This window comes from Gigantopelta aegis, chromosome 15 (assembly GCF_016097555.1).
Source record: "Gigantopelta aegis isolate Gae_Host chromosome 15, Gae_host_genome, whole genome shotgun sequence".
Lineage (NCBI taxonomy): Eukaryota > Metazoa > Mollusca > Gastropoda > Neomphalida > Peltospiridae > Gigantopelta > Gigantopelta aegis.
In genome coordinates, this window is record NC_054713.1 from 13,051,527 (window position 1) to 13,072,708 (window position 21,182).

The window sequence follows — 21,182 nt, forward strand, 5'->3', positions numbered from 1 at the left end:
TACACAACTTATCCTTAGTGCATCGATTCAATATATATTCATACTAAACCAACTGCCGATACGCTCTATTAAAATGTGAATGTAATGCTTAGAAATACAGAAAAATTCACATTGATTAATACTCATCATGTGCGTCCTCGGCCATATTGGATGCGAGTAACTACAGTTACCCGCATGCGGTTATCAACTAGTGTTTTTTATTTATTTATTACAAACCAACTGCAAACAAGCCGCAAAGCAGAAGTAAGCAGATGTCAAGACCTAAGTACTATAAGTTATTCTTCTACAAACTGGGTCACCAAGTGATCTACGTCACGCTGGCCAATATTACACCAATATTACACCAGTTAGATTGTTATGACATGAGCAATATCTTACACTCGTGTGTATATATATATATATATATATATATATATATATATACATATATATATGTGTGTGTGTGTTGTGTATATATATGTATATATATGTATATGTATGTATGTATATATGTGTGTGTATGTGTATGTGTATGTGTATGTGTATGTGTATGTGTATGTGTATATGTATATGTATATCTGTATGTGTATATGTATATGTATATCTATCTATCTATATCTAGCTATATATCTATCTATCCATCCATCTATCCATCTATCCATATATATATATATCTAGCTATATATCTCTATATATATATATATATATATATATATATATATATATATATATATATATATATATATATTGTCAACGTCCCTAACTGCGTTATGCTTTGTTTTCTCGTGCACGGTCCGCGCCATCAACATCCGATTTGTTGTCGTCTGCTTGTCGTTCATTTGTGAGATTTTTCTTAACAGTTCATGAACATTTTCATTAACAATAAAGTTCAGACAAGTAAGTATATCTCAATACAAAACTTTACAAACCCTAAAAACCATTAATTTTGCTTAACAAAATTTTATTATTCCTTAAAATTACCGATATTGGGTCCACTTGACTCGTAGAAATTGAGTTGAAATGGAGGAAGATGAATTAATATTCGGTGCTTGTCACATGACCTCACATATGCCAGACCAACAAGGCCAAATCATTTAACTTCGATGATTTTAAGCCCCCTGTTGTTAGAATTTGTTTTCAATTATGAAATTCGATCTGCAAAAGGTATGCTACATTTTTGTGCCTCTATAGTAAATAGTATTCATAATCCATTCGTTCACAATTGTAAATAATTTCGAGTGTATAAATTGTGTTAATTACGAATCAATTTTTACAATCTATTCACTGGTATGAACGTAATGCAATCTGATTAAAATTAGCTCTACTGGTCTACCAGTAGATCTAACAGCATTGCGTGGACTCCCATGTCCAGGTGACATTTCATCTATAAATAACAATTTAAATATCGACCAATTACACTTCGCCTTTTATAGCGTTATTCGGGAGCATACAAATTCTAAAAATATCGGGCGATACTATAATTTATGCAATAGGCGAACTTGTTGGTCTATTTCAACATTAACAACAGTGGGGAAAGTGCAGTAATAAACTCTGGATTGTATACTAGTATAAACAGATTTTATAGCTATACCATCACGGGGTTTTTTTTCGTCTTGAAACGAATTTTATATAACATTTTATATTGAAATCAGTTTCCGGCATACTTCGTAATTCACCCGAATCATTTCGTATACCCTCGGCATAATCCCAAATGTTTTCAAATTCTTTTCAAATCACTGACATGATTTTGCAAGTAAGGTTTTGATTTATTTATCCTTTACAAAACAAATACAAAAGAAAGTTTTCGTCCACTGTACATATTTCAGAAACATATATTGTTTCATATAGCCTTAAAACTGGAAAATAACGAACCGCATATGCTCGGTTCGATACTTTTTACGGAGCCTGGCGATCTCGCCCCGTGTCGATCTCGCCCTGGTGAACTCGCCCGGGGCGACTTCGCCAGGACTTATTTTCATCGTTAGGCGAAGTTATCATACATATTAGACTTGCTAGAAGACATATATTACAACATATATTATAGTATATATCTACTGTCATTATCAGCATGTTTTTGTGCCAAAACTACAGGGTTATACCACTTATACTACTAGTTTTGTGTTGGGACACGCTGTGGCGAGATCGCCATATTTACTTCCGTGTTGCATGTCTGTTTAGCGAAGTCGCCAGTACATTATAACTCAACAATATTCAAGTTACAAGCTGTTTTATGTTTACTTCATTAAGTAAATACATGTGCAGTAGTCAGGTTTTGATTTTCTTGTTGTAAAATGTAATACATTGGTAGTTTACATTTCTGACGATTTCACTTGCAAGCCGGGGCGAGATCGCCAGGATTTTCCAACGGAGCCTGGCGATCTCGCCCCGTGTCGATTTTGTTTTTTCTTGTTTAAGTTTACAGTTTACAGTTTATTATAATAAATACACGTAAAGTACACATTTATGGTTTGTTTCATCATGTAATGTAACATTTTTTATTATTTCACTTTTTCAGGCTGTGGCGAGATCGCCAGGATTTTCTCAGTGTAGCATTTTTATGTTGGTGAAGTTGTCACACGTTACTACGCAACTATTTGTCATAAGTGCACACTTTGATGTTCAATTTGGTATAATAAATATATGAACAAGACAACATTCATTTATTGTTTTGTTTTTATTGTGTAATGTGCAATTTTTTAATAATAAATACATAAACAGTACTTACTTGTTTGTTTTCTTGTATAATGTGATATATTCGTAATTATTAGTTCTGTCCATTCCACTTCAACAAGCTGTGCCAAATCACTATGATTTTATTGAGTGATGCATATTCGTTTATTTCATTACAGCAAATAAATAAATGTACCGTTCACAATTTACTGAATTAATGCCATAATTACTTGATTAATCTTGATTGTTCACCATTACCCCCGATTACAGTGTGCACAGTATTCACTGTCATAACGGAACTCACAAAACATGCCTTGTTCTATTAATTACACTGCTGTTTTAATCAGTGAACGTTGTTAACCTCTTAATCCATTAACTGTTATAAAAAGCTTCTCACAAATATGCACACATCATTCGCTTTCAAATACTGAGATAGAATTTACAAAATATGGCTGCTAACGGATGCCTTGTTTGCGATCATCCAGTTCGTCCACGTCAGGAGGGTTTGCTCTGTGACGGTTGCACCCTGTGGCAACACAGGACGTGCAACAGTGGCATGAGTCGAACTAGATATCGCCAGTTAGTAAATTCACAGGAGCCGTTTAACTGGACATGCGTTAGGTGTTCGGTCCAGGAGGACACCATCGGTGCCCCTGCGGCTGAGAGCACCCGACAACTCGACTACTATGATGAACTCATGGAAGTCTCTAGAGATGACGTTGCTGAGGTTCAGGTAATTATAATTTCTTCTCTCAAATGTGTATATATAAATAATTAATTGATGCCGGACATACTATTTGCCTTATTATATATATAAGTTAATTTTTTAATTATGGCAACGCGCAATAAATCAAATACATTGGATTATATTGGTGTGACGCACTATTCATTCGTCCAAAAGACAAATCAAAAGTATAATATATATTCAAGTAATAGTTTGTTTGGCCATTAAATATGTCAACAATATGTGGCAGAATTATTTTTTCACGTTTACTGTATTCAGTAATTGTCTCGTATAAACAGACCTACACACAAGGAAATATTAATTAACAAGTAATACATTTTTTACAGGCTACTTACGTAGTTGAAAATCAATTTCAACTGGAGGCAATACCACCCCGACCTTTTGACATCATAGAGGATTCCGTTGTCGAAGACCGACCACCACCAGCATGTGTTGCTATACAAACTGCATCCACTTTTGCAGTAGTTAAAGCAGCAACCATCAGAGGAAAAAATAAACTCTTCGACAGCGACGGGTATTCTTACGTCGAAAGAAACACACTTTCAGGTATGAATTTTATCAGTGTCATTACTTTATTTTATTTATATTTATTATTGCTACTATCGTCTTTCGGTGAAAAGTTTTGTAGGTAAATATAATTCCGATTCCAATATAATAAAAATGTTATTATTATTATTGTCATTATTAGTAACAATATTTGGGGAAACAACCTGCATAGCAAACACTTAAATGCTAACTAGTAATTTTAAAAAATAACAATCAGTCAGATGTTCTTTCTACCTTTCTTATTATGTACTTAAAGTAATACTGTTAATTTCGGATAATTTCAGATGGCACCGTTGTGTGGCGTTGTGCGACTAGAAACGCACAGGTCAAGCATTGTCGAGCATCGGTTAGACAGCAGGCTGACCTGTTTGTGGCTGGTGAGCACATGCACTGCCATGTACGGCAAATAGGAGGCGCAATGGTTGCGAAAATGACTGTAGACATGAAGTTGGCAGCGAAGAGTGATCCCTTCAGATCAGCAGGGAGTATCGTTGATCAGACTTAACAACCGAGGTCGTCCCCAAGTCCAGCTCTACCTGCTTGTGTCCCTGCTGCACAAAGAAGCCATCCACATCAGCAACCTGGTTCGACTGGTGTCAGACGGAAAGTTAAAGCGGATGCAGAAGAAGAAGTACCGCGACATGCAGGCTAAGACAATCAAGTATTGGGAAAAGTACGAACGTGGTGAGAGAAGTGCAGCCAGACTTCTCCGTGCTTGCTCCCGCTTGGTGTCTCCGGTATAATGTTTCATAAATGTACCTGGTCGTTTCAGTGCATACTTTAGTATTTAGTATATATCAAATAATCGTTAAAGTGTGCACTTATGACAAATAGTTGCGTAGTAACGTGTGACAACTTCACCAACATAAAACTGCTACAATGAGAAAATCCTGGCGATCTCGCCACAGCCTGAAAAAGTGAAATAATAAGAAATGTTACATTACATGATGAAACAAACCATAAATGTGTACTTTACGTGTATTTATTATAGTAAACTGTAAACTTAAACAAGAAAAAACAAAATCGACACGGGGCGAGATCGCCAGGCTCCGTTGGAAAATCCTGGCGATCTCGCCCCGGCTTGCAAGTGAAATCGTCAGAAATGTAAACTACCAATGTATTACATTTTACAACAAGAAAATCAAAACATGACTACTGCACATGTATTTACTTAATGAAGTAAACATAAAACAGCTTGTAACTTGAATATTGTTGAGTTATAATGTACTGGCGACTTCGCTAAACAGACATGCAACACGGAAGTAAATATGGCGATCTCGCCACAGCGTGTCCCAACACAAAACTAGTAGTATAAGTGGTATAACCCTGTAGTTTTGGCACAAAAACATGCTGATAATGACAGTAGATATATACTATAATATATGTTGTAATATATGTCTTCTAGCAAGTCTAATATGTATGATAACTTCGCCTAACGATGAAAATAAGTCCTGACGAACTCGCCCGGGGCGACTTCGCCAGGGCGAGATCAACACGGGGCGAGATCGCCATACTCCCTTTTTACACACGCATGCGTCTGAACGCAGTTAGAAACGTTGCACATTTTCATGTTTACTTCACTTTTGTATACTAGAATGGATTTGTTTTGCGTTCACATTGTTGATTTTTTTTTACATTAACTGATTGCAATCTATTTTGTTTCATGTATCGTAATTGAAAAATGTAGAATAGTATTTCAATAAAGATCGTATTCGTGTTTGTTGTCGTTTGGTGAACGCAGTTTGGGGCGTTGATGATATATATATGTATGTATGATATATATATGCATGTATGATATATATATATGTATGTATGATATATATCTTGTATATACCTTATATTTATGTATTTATTGTACAAGAATCGCACCATGAACCATGGTTGAACCGCTGAGTGACGGGAAATCGGACCTTGGTGCTCTTGGAAAGCTGAAGGAATATACACAGGCACGTGATGCCATCTCCTATCAACGATGTAAACAGAAGTTGGGTGTCTTCAGTTGTTCTAAAAAAAAAAGACATTAGTTTATTATCTTAAAGCATACTGATATAATACGACGAAAAACATGCAGTATTACTACTGTTCCTGAATATGTTCAATGCACCATAGTCCAAACATTCCTGTTATTGGCAAGTGACCAAATAAACCGGTCTAAATGAATTTGTTGTAATTTCCACCACTATTTATCAAGCTCTAGTACTGGTAGTACTGGTAGAACCTTTGTTTTACAGCACATTACGTTGCGTTCTTCAGGTAAAATTGGGATACAAAAGTTGATTTGTGGATAATGTGAAATATATTATATATCTTAAAAAATAACGACTAAAATAATTTATCAAATTTGTTTAGGCTTTCGTTTTATTGAGTAACCATGTCTTCGAAAAAAAAGAAAGGGGGAAAATCCATGCCAGCTTTCAAATTTAAGAAGAGTATTCTTGAGGAGGCGCAAAAAGATGTTGATGAGTTGAAGATAACATATACGCAACAGGAAGAAGATATCATTGAAGATTCTGACTTTGATGTTCAGCGTGAATACGTCGACTCTAGTCAGAAGATACACAAGCCTGTATTTAGAAAGTTGAAAACGCAGACGCACAATAGACGGCTGAACATTATTATGAAACCTATTGTCGCTCTAGATAAAACTCATCTGTTCATTCCTCTCGGCTACAAGGAGTATTATCCTCTCCACAAGATACAGGTAGTATAGTCAGTACACTCTTCACCTCCACCCCCACCCCAGATACCGATTGCATCTATGTTCTAAAAGACCGGCCTCGGTGGCGTCGTGGCAGGCCATCGGTCTACAGGCTGGTAGGTACTGGGTTCGGATCCCAGTCGAGGCATGGGATTTTTAATCGAGATACCGACTCCAAACCCTGAGTGAGTGCTCCGCAAGGCTCAATGGGTAGGTGTAAACCACTTGCACCGACCAGTGATCCATAACTGGTTCAACAAAGGCCATGGTTTGTGCTATCCTGCCTGTGGGAAGCGCAAATAAAAGATCCCTTGCTGCCTGTCGTAAAAAGAGTAGCCTATGTGGCGACAGCGGGTTTCCTCTAAAAACTGTCAGAATGACCATATGTTTGACGTCCAATAGCCGATGATAAGATAAAAAATCAATGTGCTCTAGCGGCGTCGTTAAATAAAACAAACTTTACTATGTTCTAAAATGACAGGATGTAGCTCAGTGGTAAAGCGCTTGCTTGATGTGCGGTCGGATCGATCCCCGTCGGTGGGCCCATTGGGACTATTTCTCATTCCAGCCAGTGAACCACAACTGGTATATCAAATGCTGTGGTATGTGCTATCCTGTTTGTGGGATGGTGTTAATTAATGCAGGGCTAGCTCTGGCACTCGCCACATTTGCGAATTTTGAAAGCAGTTGGCAAATTTTATTTTAGTTTGGCAAAATAATTTCATGTCATAATTGACATTTTTTAGAAAACAACTGACAATTTCTGCAATTTTTGCAGTTTAATAGACAATTTGGTGAATTGTTTTGCTCACCCAGAGCTAGCCCTGTAATGTGTATATCTGGGGTTTTTTAATTAGGGTTTTTGCCTTCAGACTATTATCAGCGCCCACCCCCCCTCCCTAATATTTGTCACTGAAATAGCCATAATTCAAAATGAGCTGAGGTGGTGTCCTTTATATTGACTGTGTTAATGTGTATATCTGGTTTTTGTGTAGGTTTTTTTTGTGGGTTGGTTTGCTTCAGACTGTAGTGAAACCCTTCTAAAACCGTCCCTGAAGTAGATGTAGCCATAGTTTAAAATGTGCTGAGGTCTTGTTAACACAGTGTTCGAGATTAAGTATTTTGGGCAGTATCCCAATTGGATACTAACATTTCAAAATCTGGTATCCCACCTGAGAATTTACAACCCACTTAAACGAAATTCATAAATAACATCATAACAAACGTGGAAGACACTGTTCTTGTTCCCAGTCTATTGCTACACCGCAATCGAAATTGTGGAATTTGTGAAATTTGCAATCGAACGGAATCGGCAAAAAGATTGGTTGCATCTGTTTTTGAGTAATACTGACAAATTAATATTTAGCAGTAATATATAAGTATTTCTGACATTACTAATGATAAACCTACCTGTATTAATTTTCTACAGATGTGGAATCAATACTTCAAATAAAATTTGAAGGGAGGAAACATCCAGCAAAAATAATAGTGACTTAGCGGTTTCCAGTCTTTGGTATGCCGCTATTGCTCCAGTGTAGCATTAGAGTTGGGGGAGATATTGTTACGACATAGCATTAGACTGGGTATGAGCTTGAAAATACTGTTACTTAACTTCACCAGTAAATGGCAACTTTCATTGTTTTAGCAAAAAATATAAATGCAGGATAAAAAAAACACCCCACAACAACATTATACGGTATCCCGGTGGGATACTGGGTTATTGAAGTATCCAAAACTAAATTCTGGTATCCCCGGGATGTTGGGATACCGTTAATCTTGAACACTATAACATCCCTTTCTTTTATCCTAACTTTATTAATTAATGTCTATATATCTCGGGAGGTTTGTTGGTTTTTTTGCCTTCAGACTTTAGTCAGCCCCTCCTAAATCTGTCTCTGAAATACCCATAGTCCAAAATGCGTTGAGATGGTGTCCTTTAACTTAACTGTGTTAATTAATATGTGTATCTGTTTCTTTTTGCCCCCAGGATGTGGTCAGTCAGCTGAAGAAGGACACAGACACCCACCTTCTCTTCTCCGGTGTCCAGCAGATGACCGACGCAGTGTTCGCAGTCTTGTTAAAACTCAAAGATGACCGCTACAACTCTGTGACGAATATAAACCTAGCAGGCTGTCACCATATCACAGACAGGGGGGTGTTGTGGCTCACCCTCTGTTTTGAAAACCTCAACACTGTAAGTGTGTAGTAATGGGCGGGACGTAGCCCAGTGATAAAGTGTTCGCCTGATGCGTGGTCGTTCGATGATCGATCCCTATCGGTGGGTCCATTGGGCTATTTCTCTTTCCAGCCATTGCACTGCGACTGGTATATCAAAGGCATTGGTATGTGCTATCTTGTCTGTGGAATGATGCATATAAAATATCCCTTGCTACTAATGGAAAAATGTAGCAGGTTTCAAATGTTTTATATACAAATGATTAATTAATCAAAGTGCTCTAGTAGTGTCATTAAACAATCAAACAAACAATTAATAGAGAATATTTAACAGGTTAACAACGGGTTATCAGCTTTTGTTATGTTTACTGTGACACAAAGTTTTATTTCAGTATTCTGTACTGAAATTAATATTAAAAAGGAACATACAACTGAAAATCTGGTGAAACCAAAAAGTTTGTTTTGTTTATTGACACTACTAGAGCACATTGATTTATTAATCATCGGCTATTGGATGTCGAACATATGGTCATTTTTGACACAGACATAGAGAGGTAACCCGCTACATTTTCCCATTAGTATCAAGGGATCTTTTATATGCACCATCCTACAGACAGGATTATAGCCCATACCACGGCCTTTGATATACCAGTGTACTGGCTGGAATGAGAAATAGCCCAATGGGCTCACTGACAGGGATCGATCCTAGACCGACCTAACATCAGGCTTGCACTTTACCACTGGGCTACATCCTACCCTGATCCAAAAAAGGTAAAGTTTGTTTTATTTAATGACGCCACTAGAGCACATTGATTTTTTTAATCTTATCATCGGCTATTGGACGTCAGACATGGTCATTCTGAGACTGTTTTTTTTAGAGGAAACCCGCTGTTGCCACATAGGCTACTCTTTTTACGACAGGCAGCAAGGGATCTTTTATTTGCGCTTGTAGACCGATGGCCTAATCACGACGCCACCGAGGCCGGTTCTGGTCCAAAAATAAGTTCATGTACATAATTGATATTTGGTAGAAATTTAATAGGTTTCTTTAATTTTATGAAGTTTAATCGTTAATTTGGCCCAATTTTCTTCTCACCTAGAGCTAGTCATGAAATAACTTGATATGTTTTGTGGTCTCTAGGTCTGGTCTGGTAAATTTTTTTACGTGCGTAAATGCCACGAAAGCTTCACGCACGCCTGTCATGGGCTTAATCTCTGACTTTTGCCAGTGACTAAGTCCGGGCTAGATGGGGGGGGGGGGGGGTAAGTTTGAGGTGGGCAGAATTTGGAATAAAAAATTTAGTAGTCGGTCAAAGACCTAAGTCCTAAAGTGAAAAACCTGCTGATCCTACACGTGTGGACAGACATTAAATCCAATAGTATTTTTTAATGCTCGGCCAAAAAAGTTTTAAGGTGATTTGAGCAATTGAACTGGCGCCAAAGTAAAGTGCGTTGGACTATTTACCAAAACATTAACATGAGAATTTTGAATCGCTGCCAAAAAATTCAAAGTCCAACTAAACCCAAAAAAGGAGGTTACCTGTCCTAGGTAAGGTTGGCTGCTACGGGGATGAGATGACAAACTTCTCATTGAAGAGTGGTACCAGCTTCCTGTAGGTGTGGGTCAGCAGGCACTTCGCAAGCTGGATGTACTGGGCGCCAGCGATGATCTTCAAAATCCTGTGGACGGTGTAGTTGTCCATCTCCCTGTGGAGGATCCCTTGTCGATAAAGACCATCCCGGCGCGAAGTGACCACTAAGGCTTGTCCCACGCCCCGTAGCTCCTTCAAGTGGATGGCGACCTCGTGGCCATCCGGGAAGACCTTGAAATTTTCCTTGTAGAACCCGCCTGGCAGTCTGTGATATTGCCGACCAAGTACTTAGAGTACTGGCCTTGGATCTTTCTCGCTGCAAGCTTCCAATCGTCCCGGGCGGAAGCAGAAGGCCGAGTCTTGGAAGGTTGGTCCCCCGGGGGGCGTCACAGCCTTCCGCTTTGCAGCACCAACATCTAAAGTCGTACCAGTGGAGTACGCCGTGGGTGGGGGTCTCGACGTGGGCGGACGACGAGTTGGAATGGGTGACGCTGGCCGCTGTACTGCACTCGTTGGCTGTTCCACTTGCTGTGTCTGTTCAGCCAGTTCTGTCGGTTGGTGAGTGGCTTCCCATTGAACTGGCTGGTCTGGTTGTAGTGGAGGCGGTGACACAAATGGGACCACCGCTGGTGGTTGAGCCTCCAACTTTGTTCCCCCCTGGGCCACCCCTGTCACACGTTTCCTCTTCCTCATTCCTTTCATCTTCATCTTCGCTGTAGCCTCCTCGCCATACACCCAAGTCACGGTTGCCCGTGACCCGGTGTAAGTGACGCGGTACTCCCAACAGCTTCCTGTAACTGGTGAGAAGTCCCCCCAGGTGGGGGGGGGGGGGCAAGTCTAGAGCGCATGAAACAACGTCTAACTTCATCGCTAGTAGAGTCGAGGGGTCTCTAGGTATTACTTTTCTGACGGGGGGTTGGTTGGGTGGGTGGGTGGTGGTGACAACATCAATATTTTATTTTTAGTTTAATATTAAACTTTTACCTTTAGATCAATTTCTCACAAACTGTAAGTCCTATGTCAGTGAAACTTGGGTTACAGTTGCACCTATGGACGTTCATCACAGTGCATTGGAAAAGTTTATGGTAGGTGAGACATTTAATTCTGTGGTGCAGAAAATAGCCCAGTGGTAAAGCACTTGCCTGATGCGTGGTTGGTCTGGAATCGATCCCCATCCTTGGGTCCATTAGGCTATTTCTCATTCCAGCCAGTGCACCACAACTGGTATATCAAAGACTCTGGTATGTACTATCCTGTCTGTGGGATGGTGCATATAAAAGATCCCTTGCTGCTAGTGAAAAAATGTAGTGGGTTTCCTGTGTTAGACTATGTCTGAATTACCAAATGTTTGACATACAATAGCCAATGATTAATTAATCAATGTGCTCTAGTGGTGTGATTAAACAAAATATCCTACTGTACCGAAAACGTTTTATGGTAGGCAAAACATTTAATTCTGTGTCCCAGAATTCTTGTCTGTTTGGTTTCAGCTGAACCTGACGGGATGTGTGAAGGTGACAGAAAGCAGTCTGAATGCCGTGGCGACCAACTGTAAGAGCATGACGAACCTCACGCTTGCTGGAACTAGTGTCTCATTCTTACCAGCATGGCTCGGCGGTTACACAAACGTTGATGCAAGTTATCTCCCCTTGGCTTCTCCACCACTTGAACGCTATGAAGCAGAAAAACAGGCTATACTGAAAGGTAAATAGTATATCTGAAATACAATAGACTCTTTTATTAAAGGAAAGAAATGGGGGACATCTGAGAGGTAAATAAAAGACCTCGAAATTTGTGGAGGCAGCAGTGTAGGTTTGGAACGCAGCCCAGTGGTAAAGCACTCACTTGATGTGCGGTCGGTTTGCGGGTCGATCTCCGTCAGTGGTGCCCATTGGGCTGTTTGTCGTTCCAGCCAGTGGATCACGACTGGTATATCAATGGCCGTGGTATGTGCTTTCCTGTCTGTGGGATGGTGCATATAAAAGATCCCTTACTAATAATGGAAAATGTAGCGGGTTTTCTCTCTATGGCTACTGTAAACCGTATTAATATTGCAACGTGGTTTTTTCGCAAATGTATACCTTAGCGCATGTTCGCGGCGTGTAAATTTCGCGAATGACCGTTGACAGCTCAGAAAGAAAATGGATAAAGACAGCTCACTGTAATTGTTATAAAGTTACTGTCTGTAAATCAATATTCTGTTATCCTACATCAAGCAATTGTGCCTGGTACAGAGTCTATAGAGGGGATTAGGCCCTACCCACCTGTCCAATATTAGAATCACAACTCACATCTTCAGTTGTTAACTGTTAACACCCTCTGGTAGATAAAACAATAAACGATTAGTCGCCATCGATTGAAGTTACATAAAACAATTAACGATTATTCGCCATCAAGGAGAGCTCGTGTATAGGCTGTGCCTGTTGAGTGAATCTTTTTGTGAATTTTATTCTCAATAAAATATTTCAAAACAAAACAAATTAGTCGAAATGTATGTTAGCTTGTTCAATAAACATGTTATTTTTGCATGATTTTGAGTTTCATTTCTGAAACGAGAGTACTGATATACATGAAATAAATACAAAATGTTTATCAAATGGGCTTGGAAATTTGTTGTTGCAACATGTATCGCTATCTGCAGAAAACGATCGGTGATCCTAAAATTGAAGGCTACATTTTTGTTTCTGATCAGTGTTAGTAAGCAGTTATTAACTTATTTGTGTTACCTTTTGTAAAATTAATATTCTAATACAAAATTCAATAAATTGAATTATGACTGTATTTTGTTTGTGTTTTCCTTTATGGTTTACTAGAAAATCGAGACATCACTTTAAGCACACTTTAAACTGGAAAATAGTGCGTATTAATTTCGCGACATACGGTTGGACGCGAACGATGCGAAATTTATACACACGCATTTTTTTCACGGTTTACAGTATATGTAAAAATTACCAAATGTTTGATATCCAATAGCCTATGATTAATAAATCAATGCACACTAGTGGTGTATAAACAAAATAAACGCTTTTTTTTTCAATCAGCATTGCTGTTGCAACAGTATGCAAAATTGAAAGGTAAAAATGTGATTACCAATCTGAACCACTTTGATAAGCAGTATAGAATATATGTTTTAAGTTTCTTCTTAAAGGGATATACTAATCATATACATGTACCCTAGTTTTCAAACACTAAGGTATATTTTTTACTATTAGGGCCGTTTTTGATAACTGAAATCATACTCTGCTTAGAATTTATGGTTTAGATTATCAATTTCCGTACATTCGAAGTGTCTTTGATCATCCTGGTTTTTTAATATCACAAAATGCATTTCTCATATTTTAAAAAATGCACGTCTGTCTGAGAAATAACAGTTATGGAGTCGAGTTTTAGTCTTGTTTTCAGAGGGTATTTCACCATTTCAAAGTCACAGGCTCATGTTTAACTCAATTGTAACTTTATCCAAATGTGTTTCAGCTTTGTAGATTAACTAAACTTAGTGTTAATTTTCATGGGCTGAAACTAGGGTATGTCCCTTTAACTAAACTTAGTGTTAATTTTCATGGGCTGAAACTAGGGTATGTCTCTTTAACTAAACTTAGTGTTAATTTTCATGGGCTGAAACTAGGGTATGTCCCTTTAACTAAACTTAGTGTTAATTTTCACGGGTTGAAACTAGGGTCTGTTCCCTTAACTAAACTTAGTGTTAATTTTCACAGGTTGAAACTAGGGTATGTCCCTTTAACTAAACTTAGTGTTAATTTTCACGGGTTGAAACTAGGGTATGTCTCTTTAACTAAACTTAGTGTTAATTTTCACGGGTTGAAACTAGGGTATGTCTCTTTAACTAAACTTAGTGTTAATTTTCACGGGTTGAAACTAGGGTATGTCTCTTTAACTAAACTTAGTGTTAATTTTCACGGGTTGAAACTAGGGTCTGTCCCTTTAAACCTTGATTTAGATTATATGGAAATTTAAATGTTAAAAAATACTGTTGAATCTCCACTGTCAAAATCACTTTAAAAACAGAAAACTACATGTATACATACATAGATATATTTGAAATACAATGATTTTTTTTATTACTTGCATCAACTGAATAACTAAAAATAGCTTTAGAAAAATTAGTTGTAAAATTTTAGAAACTTCTGTGTGGTCTATCGTGTAATATATGAAAGAAAGAAAGAAGTGTTTTATTTAACGACGCACTCAACACATTTTATTTACGGTTATATGGCGTCAGACATATGGTTAAGGACCACACAGATTTTGAGAGGAAACCCGCTGTCGCCACTACATGGGCTACTCTTCCGATTGGCAGCAAGGGATCTTTTATTTGCGCTTCCCACAGGCAGGATAGCACAAACCATGGCCTTTGTTGAACCAGTTATGGATCACTGGTCGGTGCAAGTGGTTTACACCTACCCATTGAGTCTTGCGGAGCACTCACTCAGGGTTTGGAGTCGGTATCTGGATTAAAAATCCCATGCCTCGACTGGGATCCGAACCCAGTACCTACCAGCCTGTTGACCGATGACCTGCCACGACGCCACCGAGGCCGGTGTGTAATATATGAAGACATGAACGTTTTTTAAATTCTCACATTCAAAATATATTCGTATTGAATATGTAGGACAGGAAATAGGCATTTCATTTTTATTTAATAGTACGGGTTTATGTTTAGAAATATGATAATTTGCATATAGAAGTTTTTTAAAGATCAAAGACACATGCTAAATATTTATTTTGAAGTCTGTTATTACGGCTAGAAGCTTTTTAACCTTTGGACTACAAGGTTATAATTTTTACTCACATATATTCACTTAAATGTTTTATAAATACATAAAATATTCATATTTGAATAGGTAAGTATTATTTCCGTGGGTTTTTCCTAATTTTTATGATATTTTAGATCAGTTAAATTAATGTTGATTAAAATTAGGCAAAAAAAAAAGTCCTGGAAGATTTTTTTTTTTTAAAGAAAATACATGTATACAGGCATTATATTTTTATCAAAAAATTGTTAAATGCTGATGAAAGCTTTTTGGGGAAAACAGTCAGGTGTTGCATTTTTATTTTAAAATCTGTTAATTGAAGTTTGAAGAAAATAGACAGGCATTATCTGTTTCTTGTACATGGAAGTGTTTGGAAGAAAGCGGACATGTATTACATTTTTACTTCAAAATCTGCTAATTGCAGATTGAATTTTGTAAAAAAAAAAAAAAGAGCCATTATATACATGTATGTTTATTTTAAAATTCATTATTTGCAGATGGAAATTTTTTTAAGAAAACGGACAGTAGTTTGTACAAAGTGGTGATCCTCCGTCGCAAGGCAATTCGAAGCAGTCTGTTGAAGTTGGTCAAAAAGGAAAACGATGTGTCTGTTAAGGAACAGGTGACCTCTGACCTCAACTATAAGTACAACCAAAATGGCATGGCTTTCATAGAATGTCCAGAAGTAAGTACAGCGAAACCTCTCTAAACCAGACCCTCTGTAAGCCAGAATTCCCTCTAAACCAGACACAGTGTTAACCAGAATTCAGTCTAAACCAGACCCTGTGTACACCAGAATTCCCTCTAAACCAGACCCTGTGTACACCAGAATTCCCTCTAAACCAGACCCTGTGTACACCAGAATTCCCTGTAAACCAGACCCTGTGTACACCAGAATTCCCTCTAAACCAGACCCTGTGTACACCAGAATTTCCTCTAAACCAGACCCTGTGTAAGCCAGAATTCCCTCTAAACCAGATCCTATGTAAACCAGAATTCCCTCTAAACCAGATCTTCTGTAAACCAGAATTCCCTCTAAACCAGACCCTCTGTAAACCAGAATTCCCTCTAAACCAGACCCTCTGTAAACCGGAATTCCCTCAAAACCAGACCCTCTGTAAACCAGAATTCCCTCTAAACCAGACCCTCTGTAAGCCAGAATTCCCTCTAAACCAGATCCTCTGTAAGCCAGAATTCCCTCTAAACAAGACCCTCTGTAAGCCAGAATTCACTCTAAACCAAACGATGTTCATGGTCCCTTTTTTAATATCAGTACAGAAAATGCTAACTCTACACCGGATATGTCATAAAAACCAGACATTTTACTTGGTCTCTTGAGTGTCCGGTTTAAAGGAGTTTCACTGTAGACATACTAACTACTATCGGTATCATTAAAAAAAAATTAAAGAAAATTTTAAAACCAAAATGTTTGATGTCGAAATGTTCTGTTGTAGTAATTCCTGTGGGACGGATTACTGTTTAATGTTGCAAAATTGTGTAGCGATCTCTGAAACTTGCATAGCGAATCACGACACGATACTGAACAAAATGTTCCATGCAATTATACTCATCACAGTGCTAAGAAAATGCTGCTGCCTACTCCGTTCATTTACCTGAATTGTAGCATTGATTCTCCTTGATGGACCCATTTTCTGATTTGAATTTTTCCCATTTCAACCTGTACCCATGACTGGCATATCAAACCAAACAGACACGGGTATGTGCTGCCCTACAATTGAAAAATATAATGGGTTTCCTCTAAGACTGTAAAATATTATCAAATAATTATAATTTGCATCCAATAGCCGATGATTAATAAATCAATGTGATCTAGTGGTGTCATTAAACAAGGGCTGCATTTAGCTTAGTCAATTGAGTGCTTAGTTGAAGTGCTTGCATTGCAGGATCGAACCACTTCGGTGGATCCATTCAGCTGATTGTTTTTTTTCTCGTTCCAACCAGTGCACCACTTATGGTGAAAGGCTGTGGTATGTGCTTTCCTGTCTGTGGAAAAGTGCATATAAAAGACCCCTAGCAGGTTTCCTCTGATGACTACCAGTGAGAATTACAATACATTTGACATCCAGTAACCGGTGATTAATTACCGGCATCGTGGTTAGGCCATAGGTCTATAGGCTGGTAGGTACTGTGTTGGATCCCAGTCGAGGCATGGGATTTTTAATGGGTAGGTGTAAACCACTTGCACCGACCAGTGATCCATAACTGGTTCAGCAAAGGCCATGGTTTGTGCTATCCTACCTGTGGGAAGTGCAAATAAAAGATCCCTTGCTGCTAATCGGAAAGAGTAGCCCATGAAGTGGCGACAGCGGGTTTCCTCTCAAAATCTGTGTGGTCCTTAACCATATGTCTGACGCCATATAACTGTAAATAAAATGTGTTGAATGCGTCGTTAAATAAAGCATTTCTTTCTTTCTTTTTTTGATGATTAATTAATAAATGTGCTCTAGTGGTGTTGATAAACAAAACAAACTTTTATTAAACAAAACAAATGTTTATCTTGGCTTTCATAGATAATGAACATCCTGTATAGCCCTTCAGTGCTATTTATTTTGACACCCCCCCCCCCCCCCCCCAAACATAAGTGACTGTTTGTTCTACAGTATATTTGAATTTTAATGTTTCAGAGTGTGGTTCACCTGTTTTCCTCCAAAAGAACGTGTTTCATTTTGCCGTATGAGCTCCAAGACAAGACCAAGTTGAAACAAGAGGCGGCCAACATTGCTGGTTTCATTTGTGAACTTACAGCACAGGCTTGGGTAGGTGCTTTTGTTAGTCTCCTACCAGTCCCAACCGGAGGGAACTATACATGTAGGTTTCATCTCTGCCCGTCCGTCCGTCTGTCTGTCTGTCTGTGTTTCTGTCCGCCAGTCTCTCCCACATATAGTTTTTGGAATGTCTCAAGATATTGAACAGAAATTTTGTGTATAGCTTTATCATGTACTGTTACAGGTCAAGTTTAACTTTCATAGCGATTTTCCAATTTTTATACACCAATCTATGATGGGTCATATTATGGTATGGTGTTGTCCGTACGTCCGTCCGTATGTACATCCGTCTGTTAACGTTTTCGTTTTCCAGACCATATCTTGCATACAGATGCATACAGGACCATAAAACCTCACATGTAGGAACAACTTGGGATGGCAGTGTGTCGCGTACTATTACTAGGTCACTATGACCTACATTGTACTTTTCTTGGTCTACTGCACATAACAGTAAATCCTTGTCTGGACCATATCTTGTATACGGATGCATACAGGACCATCAAACCTCGCATGTAGGAACAACTTGGGATGGCAGTGTCGCGTACTATTACTAGGTCACTGTGACCTACTTTTCTTGGTCTACTGCACATAACAGTAAATCCTTGTCTGGATCATATCTTGCATACAGATGTATACAGGACCATCAAACCACATGGTGGTTGGTCCAAAATAAACTTCATCCATCCCATTGCAAAAATTTCACATAATTAAACTTGAATCATACAAATAACATATTCATTAATATAGATATGGTTTTCCATCAAACTCCTGATGGGCGTATCATGTACCTTACAGGTACACCTGTTCACAGAGTTAGTACCTTTGATCGTAGAAGACATGAAACAATTTTGGGCCCGGTAAGGGATACGTATTGCTTCAGCAGTACTCTCAGATTATTACTTCACCATTTATGTTTACTGTTTCTCTCATCCAGCCGTCACAGAGCACGTACACCCTGGTTGGTATGAACAGCAGCGCGGTGGGTGTTGTCCCGCCCGATGTACTGAAGGATGAGGTTGTCAACATCCTCAAACAGATAACGAATGACCTCAACACGAAACTGAACGACTTGACCGATCCCAAGTAAGATTTTTTTTTTTTTTTTTTTTAATAACGGTCACATCTGTGTGTGTAACTGTTTCTCTTTCTAATTCTTTCCTTCTAAGGGGCAGGATGTAGCTCAGTGGTAAAGCGCTCGCTTGATGTGCAGTCGGTTTAGGATCGATCCCCGTCGGTGGCCCCATTGGGCTATTTCTCGTTACAGCCAGTGCTCCACAACTGGTGTAACAAAGGCTGTGGTATGTACTATCTTGTCTGTGCGATGGTGCATATAAAAGATCCCATGCTGCTAATCGAAAAGAGTAGCCCATGAAGTGGCAACAGCGGGTTTCCTCTCTATATCTGTGTGGTCCTTAACCATACATGTATGTCTGACACCATATAACCCTAAATAAAATGTGTTGAGTGCGTTGTTAAATAAAACATTTCCTTCCTTTCCTTCTATTCCCCATTCTCTCTCTCTCTCCCTCAGGAAAAGTAGATATATAAAAGATCTCCCCATCTCTCCCCCGATCCCTCGGCCTGCCTGTCTGTCTCTGTTTCTGTCTCTCTGTTTTTGTCTGTGTCTTTCTCTCTTTCTCTCTTTGGGGAGCGAGACGTAGCCCAGTGATAAAGCGCTCGCTTGATGTGCGGTCTATTTGGGATTGATCCCTGTCAGTGGGCCCATTGGGTTATTTCTCACTCCAGCCAGTGCACCACGACTGGTACATCAAAGGCCTTGGTGTGCGCTATCCTGTCTAATGGGGAAAAAATCCAGCGGGTTTCCTCTCTAAGACTGTATGTCAAAAACACCAAATGTTTGACATCCAATAGCCGATGATTAATAAATCAATGTGCTCTAGTAGTGTCGTTAAACAAAACAAACTTATTCTCTCTCGCCCTCGCCTCCCTCTCTTTTTCTCTATTTGTCTCTCTGTGTGTCTATCTCTGTCTCTGTTTGTCTGTGTCTCTCTCATGCTCTCTTCCTTCTTCCCTCCCACTCTTTAAAAAGTGTCAAAATAGCTGTTCTGCCAGAGGATAAAACAGGTATGGCGCCATACCCATAATATTTAGCAGATTTCTTGTTTTTAAGTTAACCTTTTGATAAAATTAATGACTCTTATCATTACTGTATGATTTTCATAATCCTAACCCTAAACTTAACCCATTTTCCAGGGCTAAAAATTCGCGCGAATCTCCGAATCCCGATTCGCGCCAGCATTCGTGCAAGCATAAAACATCCGAATCTATTTGAATTCGCGTGAAATATTTCCACAAATTTATTAAATTGAATAATCAGTGAGTAAAATAATTGTAAAAAAGAGTGATTATCAAGCTTCAGTTTAAACTGGCTTCAAAAGCGTAGCATATATTCGAATCCATGCATGTTCGAAACATTGTGCTTTATGGATACTAGTCTGGTCTGGAGCCAAACGGTGGTTGGTCCATTTCTATGAACCAAATTGTCAACGAAGAGAACCGAAAGGAACATGTTTGTTCAATTCTTACATAATAACAATAGACAGTAATTAGTTAGTTCACTGATATTAAGTTCCTAACCTTGAATTACATGTACCTGCTCTTTTTAATCACTTTTTAATCATTTACTCTTTTTGTCGGTAGCGGAAATACAGTACTTTAGTAATATCCATAGAAACATTGAACCAATGCGCAAAATACATTGGCAAAAGTATCCCATGCGCTGTTTATAAATAAGCAATCTTTGAAAAAAACGTCCGCTAGACTGGTTTATGCGCTTCACAGTAAACCAAATGACCACATTGGGAACCAGTCAATTAGTTCCCGAACATTAGCCAAACGTTTGCTGGCTGAACTTGGGGCTGCTAAGACACAAAAAAAAACTGACTGTAAAGAAAAATAGATCCAACCACTATAAAAAACGGTTAGTAAAAAAACCCATTTTCGTTTGTTTCTTTTTTTCTTTCTTTTTTCTTTCTTTAAAATTGGATACATTGATATTCACAAATTTTTTAGCCCTGTTTTCTTTCTGGGGGCGGACCCCCATACCCTCTGTTGACTGTGGTTGTATTCAATTCTATAGCACCAAACAAAAATAATTTAAAATATGCTGAGATGTTGTTAGAAAATATTCCTTTTATTCATTACGCTCACATTTGTTACCATTTGAGTGTTGGGGGCAAACCAATATAAAGTTCTGGC

At 38.5% G+C, this 21,182-nt stretch overlaps 1 protein-coding gene across 1 annotated transcript; it reads left to right on the plus strand.

Moving 5' to 3' along the window:
- The first annotated feature begins 5,786 nt into the window (after positions 1-5,786).
- LOC121389671 lies at positions 5,787-19,223 on the plus strand. Its single transcript, XM_041521321.1, has 6 exons — positions 5,787-6,641; positions 8,626-8,832; positions 11,896-12,109; positions 15,675-15,862; positions 17,823-17,954; positions 18,898-19,223. Exons 1-6 carry the CDS (start codon positions 6,312-6,314, stop codon positions 19,048-19,050), a joined length of 1,224 nt encoding a protein of 407 aa, XP_041377255.1. The 5' UTR covers positions 5,787-6,311; the 3' UTR covers positions 19,051-19,223.
- Positions 19,224-21,182: the final 1,959 nt, after the last annotated feature.